At 45.4% G+C, this 6,000-nt stretch overlaps 1 protein-coding gene across 1 annotated transcript in view; it reads right to left on the bottom strand.

Annotated features, from left to right (window-relative positions):
- klhl32 (kelch-like family member 32) overlaps positions 1-6,000 on the bottom strand; it is a gene marked incomplete at its 3' end in the record, with an annotated part of 94,465 nt that overhangs the window by 44,142 nt on the left and 44,323 nt on the right. The window contains exons 3-4 of the mRNA XM_084336313.1: positions 5,776-5,883; positions 2,075-2,173 (exon numbers count right to left, since the gene is read on the bottom strand). Coding sequence (XP_084192439.1) covers positions 2,075-2,173; positions 5,776-5,883 — 207 coding nt within the window. The remainder of the gene's footprint in view (positions 1-2,074; positions 2,174-5,775; positions 5,884-6,000) is intronic.

Raw genomic sequence — 6,000 nt, 5'->3', positions numbered from 1 at the left:
CAGCGACCCCACACACCAGCAAATAATAATAATCAGACTCACCACTTCGCTGTGTTGATGTCAGCAACGCGTTGAACAACGTTAACAAAACTTCGCCAACCGGCTATATTCCAACTTCAACCTATGCCACTTCGTTCTGGTTCATTTGTTCATCATCCACCTGAGCGCTCCCCTCAGTTCTCCCTGCAGGCTGCGGTAATTACATTAAAATGTTTCCAAAAATGCAACTTTCCCTTGACTATTTTATCTGTTAACGTATACATCTTGACTCCTCAGACACGAGGCTTTCACTCTCTGATGACAGCACTACGTTACGCGAAAATGAAACAGAAACTTAAGGTTATCCTATAACCCTAGTTATATGAGTATAGCGAGCGCGCGAAAAAAAAAAAGACGCAATAACAATTTTTTTTTTAAAGAGGGCACTGCCCGGCCCGGCCGAGCCCGAATTATTTATTTAAAAACAAAGCCCTACCCAGCCCGAACCCTTCGGTCGGTAGGGCCCCGTCGGGCTCGGGCAGGGTTGCAGTGCAATTCCTGGAAGCTGAGTTATGGAGCGCTATGTGCATTTTGTGAAAATAGTTCGCGTTGCTTGCCTGGACACAATACTATTTCCAAATCAAAGGTATATAATAGGTATTATGTTTCATCATGAAGGCATCAAAGGGGGGGGGGGGGGGGGGTAGTTTTGTGATGCTCTGATCGTCAGCAACAGCATACGTTTTGGAGTACGTGACATATGATCGTTGCAATCGATGTGAAATCATTGTAGGATCAAAGTAGGATTGACGTCATATAGTTCTTACCTTTGCTAGGAGGTATTCCAAAATGAATATTCCAATTGTCTGATCGTGATTTCCAGTTTTTATGTCCATCGGGTCCCTGACATGAAATGGGACAAACTATGCATCAAGTGTGCTGGACGAGTTCCAAGTGGCTCAAATGAAGCATTTCACTTGCCCGGGTCCCATTCTCTGCCCAGACCATATAAAATGTAACACACAGTGTGAAATAAGGTTTCAAAGGGTAGGCGATACTGCCACCTAGCAGGATTCGGCCAGCATTGCAATATCGAGGTCTCAGAATGAGTCCCAATGATACACCGAGGTCCGTGAGACTGTATAGAATATTAAAATTGAATGGCGGCTGGGTGGCGCAGCGGAGATTGCGCTCGTCACCAATGCAAGAGACTCCGGTCTCGAATCCCGGTGTCAGCATTGCCTCCGGCTTGGGCCAATCGTCATACTATCTCAATTAACAGAGGTAGCGGGTGGAAGTCGATGGGTGGGGATTGGACGTTGTGGACAGCGACTCCTACAGGTCGGTTGGGGGACGCCTGCACAGCAGAGACAGGAAATGGCGGGGGTAGTGTGAGCCTCCCATGCGTTACACCTCGCCACTGAGAGTCCATGCTGTCTGGTGAAAAGATGCGACAGGCTGCCTCCTCGTGTACCGGAGGGGACACGTGATGCAAGGCTTCTATCCTCCCTAAGACCGACCAGTGGGAGGCATAGTCGAGCAACGTTCAAGACAGGGGAGGGGAGAATTGGAAATACGAAATTGGGATGGGAGAAACATTTTAAAATAAGGAGAAAAAGTGGATAAAAAATATATATATATAAAAGAAAAAACTATGAAAATCCGAGTATACTCAGGTTTTCAGGGGTTCTGGCGATCAACCGCTGGCGAGATAACCAGACTATAGTCGGGCATGGCGCTGAATGTGTTAAGAGAACCTCTCCATGCGTTGATGAATCCGGGGGGGACTATTGTAGGTTTTATCTTACGAACTTCCTACAAGGTTATTTACGAGGAAACTTACGAGAATGTTGCTGCATGAGGTCCAATGTCTATGTAGCAGCTCCTGACTTTATACCTGATGACATCACAAGTTGGAGTCTTACTTCTCTGGTTTCTGGCTTTATGAGAGAGTAGCGTGCGTGCGCGCGTGCGTGCGTGCGTGCGTGCGTGCGTGCGTGCGTGCGTGCGTGCGTGCGTGCGTGCGTGCGTGCGTGCGTGCGTGCGTGCGTGCGTGCGTGTGTGTGTGTGTGCGTGCGTGCGTGTGTCCTCTGACCTGGATGAGGTAGTGGGAACAGAGGTTGAGTAGCTCCAGCAGCTGCAGGTGACTTCCTGCTGACAGGACGTCCTGAATGACCCCTGGCTCCAGCAGGATCTGAGGAGGGTCAGGGCAGAGGACCTGAGTGAGAACACCCTCGACATGCTCCAAAATCCAGGTCATCTGCCATGTTGTTTAAAGCCTAATCCTCAATCAACATGTCAACATACTGTACAGCAGCCAAGTTGACTCATGTTCAGGGTCATAAGGTTAGAGAAGTGGGCTAAGTGAAGGTTAGAGAAGTGGGCTAAGTGAAGGTTAGAGAAGTGGGCTAAGTGAAGGGTAGAGAAGTGGGCTAAGTGAAGGTTAGCGAAGTGGGCTAAGTGAAGGTTAGAGTAGTGGGCTAAGTGAAGGTTAGAGAAGTGGGCTAAGTGAAGGGTAGAGAAGTGGGCTAAGTGAAGGTTAGCGAAGTGGGCTAAGTGAAGGTTAGAGTAGTGGGCTAAGTGAAGGTTAGAGAAGTGGGCTAAGTGAAGGGTAGAGAAGTGGGCTAAGTGAAGGTTAGCGAAGTGGGCTAAGTGGAGGTTAGAGTAGTGGGCTAAGTGAAGGTTAGGGAAGTGGGCTTGAGACCAGAAGGTCAGAAAGAAGAAGAATCTGGGTTGGGAAGTGAATCTGAATTTGGTGTCTTATTACCGGTTCTCGTAAACAAGTGACAGTGGAACAGTAATACCATGCTTTTCCAGTGTTGTACCTGCTCTACCACTGCACAGAAAGTAGGCATTTTCTTTCTGAAGTGGCTATCAGTGGTTACAGTCACAGCCACGTTGTGTGGAAGAGAGACAATGACACAAACATTCCGTGATGAGGCCACTTCACTGTACTTCACTTCTCTTCACACCCTGCCATCCTCTCCACTCCTGACACACTGGAAGGTTCTGGAACACTCTTCCTGGCTGTGTGGGAGTGGAGCAACGGGCTCTAGTTGTTGCTGCTCACTTTTACCTTAAAAAGGTGCTGTAGTGTAGATAACATTCAGCCAGAGGAATAACATATAGGAATTATGAAATTGGGCGTAGTTTCTCAGTGCAATAAATGCAGAGAATATCAAGTGGAGGGGTTTTATCTTTTTGCGATAAGATCTTTTTATAATGATTTAAAGGTGCTATGGATAACGTTCATTGAATAGATGTCGCACTAGAGCACCAGCGTGTCATTATCCAATCAGTTGCATATTCCACGTGGGGGAAATGGGAAGTAGGGAGGGGATACATGCAAAAAAAATATATATATAATAATAAATTGTATTAATAATCTGTATAAACTGGTGCAGAGTATATCCAGAGTGGATGAACAGTAGCTCTATGGAGTAACGTTAACCAATAAACGTTTGTTGGGTTGGAATCAGATAATCAGATAAAAAGAATGGTTCTGAATTGTGCTAAGAAAATGTTGCTTACTTCGCGCCGGGACGGGGGGAGATGGGGCGGCCCGCGGGGGTGGCATCCCCCTCGCCGTGCATGGTGGTGTGAGTGGCACGTGGGCTGTTTGTGTTTCCCTTTATCAGGGGGGGTGTCTTGGATGGGGATGTGGTGGGGATTGATGTATGGGGTGTTTGGCTGTTCCGGGGGAGATTCACATACCTTTGAGCAACACTCTACTTATTGTACTTATTTTATGCCCATTCTTATGTCTGCACGTTCTACATTGCACTACTTTTATTGGCTTTTACACCTATTCTTATGTCTGCACTTTATGCATTGTTTTTATTCTGTCGACTGTATGCAAATGTTATGCCTATGTTAATTTTGTGCTATTTTCCGTAGGGCACTTTGGGCTGCGATCCATGTGTGAAAGGTGCTATACAGATAGTTATTATTATTTATTATTATTATATTGTAAAAAAGGTATGCATTGAAATGTCCGTAAGTCTCGACGACATTGAAAATGAGGGTGACCTCAATTGTCCTTTTCGAGAATAAATAAAGGTTTGAATGAATTTCATATATATATTTTTTTTATATGGACGGACACTCAAGTTGTGGCTAGCTGGTGCTCGACTCATGGACCCAAACACTCGAGACAACCTCAATAAATCTGCCGTTCCATGAATGGAGAGAGCGGTGGTGATGTACCTTTAACCCTTTCACTGCCGCACTACCAAATGGTTTAACCCTTTCACTGCCACACGACAAAGGCTTAACCGTCTGTAGTGTGATAGTAAAGGGTTAAGCTTCTGTAGTGTGGTAGTGAAAGGGTTAATTATTACTATTGATACATTGTGGCTAGCTGGCTAGCTAGAGTGGGGTTTAATGTATTTGCATCAGACAGGTAATAGTTGTATAATAAGCTAATATAATAACCCTCACTGACCAAGAGGATGACAGAATTATTGCAACGCTAGGTGACTATTGTTGGAATAACGTTACGCACGTCGCCTGTCTTTCATCAACACTGTTAAATTAGCATAATGCCTGGGTTATAAATGTAAACAAATGCTCTGGTGAGCTCCTAAGGTACTTGTGAAATGATTCAATAGCTTTATATCCACTTAAATCATACATTTCAGAGTTAAATTGTGAGTTTAACGCAGAAGCAATGAGCGGCGCTGCTATTGTGATTAAATCATGACAGAACGTTTGACCTGTTTTTGTGAGAGCGAATGTTCAGAGCTTTGTTTGTAAACAGCAACAAATGTCCGAATCCTAAAAAATGGCATCTCCTATCATCTCATCTCCTATCATCTCATCTCCTATCATCTCATCTCCTATCATCTCATCTTCTATCATCTCATATCATCTCATCTCCTGTCATCTCCTATCATCTCATCTTCTATCATCTCACCTCCTATCATCTCATCTCCTATCATCTCATCTTCTATCATCTCATCTCCTATCATCTCATCTCCTATCATCTCATCTCCTATCATCTCATCTTCTATCATCTCATCTCCTATCATCTCATCTCCTATCATCTCATCTTCTATCATCTCACCTCCTATCATCTCATCTCCTATCATCTCATCTCCTATCATCTCATATCATCTCATATCATCTCATCTCCTATCATCTCACCTCCTATCATCTTCTATCATCTCATCTCATCTCCTATCATCTCATCTCCTATCACCAGGGAAGCAGGGCGAGGTGAGGCAGAGTGGGTAGCTGGCCTGCTGTTGACCTATTTCTGCAGACTCTGACTGAGTGGCCTCCTCTGCTCATTTCCACGGTGGAAATATAATTATGAGTAATTATGAAGTATCCAGTCTCTCTCTAACGCGGCATGGCAGAGACTGCTGAGCCACCAGGCTGCTTATTGGACAGAGGACTGCAAGAGGCACAACGGTTCATGTGAGGTTATTAAGAAATCATTGCTCACTCATTAAAGAGGAAAGTATTTGTTAACGATGGGGTCAGGGAAGCAGGGGGGGCTTTACATCATGTAGCTGTAATTATATGACATCATGACAGAGGAGAGCTAGGAGCGTTCCACTGTGAGTCAGACCACAGAATGGCCCTCGGCTGTGGAGCCTGCTGTGTCGTGTCTTGTTACTTTGGTGTCGTAACCAGACAGCGCTATACAACAGACACATGGCTCCTTTAGGGTGAATTTAAATATCTCTCTTGTGTCATTCACAGCATATGGTTTGGCAGCAGCCTAGCAGACAGGTGATGTAAATATTGCTGTTGTGTTTCAGGGTTTAACACAGTCGTGTATCGGCTCACCTGTCCAGCGTAGGCAAAGTCTAGAGCGCACTTTAGTCCCACGCTGGTGACTCCCTGGAGAGTGACCTCGTCCGCCTCGCTCTCCACCATGCACAGGCTAAACATGGCCTAGAGACACAAAGACCACAGGTTGTGTTAGCTGTAGGGCCTAGAGACACAAAGACCACATGTTCTAGTTTATCACATGTTATGTTAGCTGTAAGTCCTAGACACAAAGACCACATG

This window comes from Notolepis coatsorum, assembly GCF_963971535.1.
Source record: "Notolepis coatsorum genome assembly, chromosome: 19".
NCBI lineage: Eukaryota > Metazoa > Chordata > Actinopteri > Aulopiformes > Paralepididae > Notolepis > Notolepis coatsorum.
The sequence above is the reverse complement of the archived record's forward strand: the minus strand, read 5'-3'. Positions and strand labels throughout refer to the sequence as shown.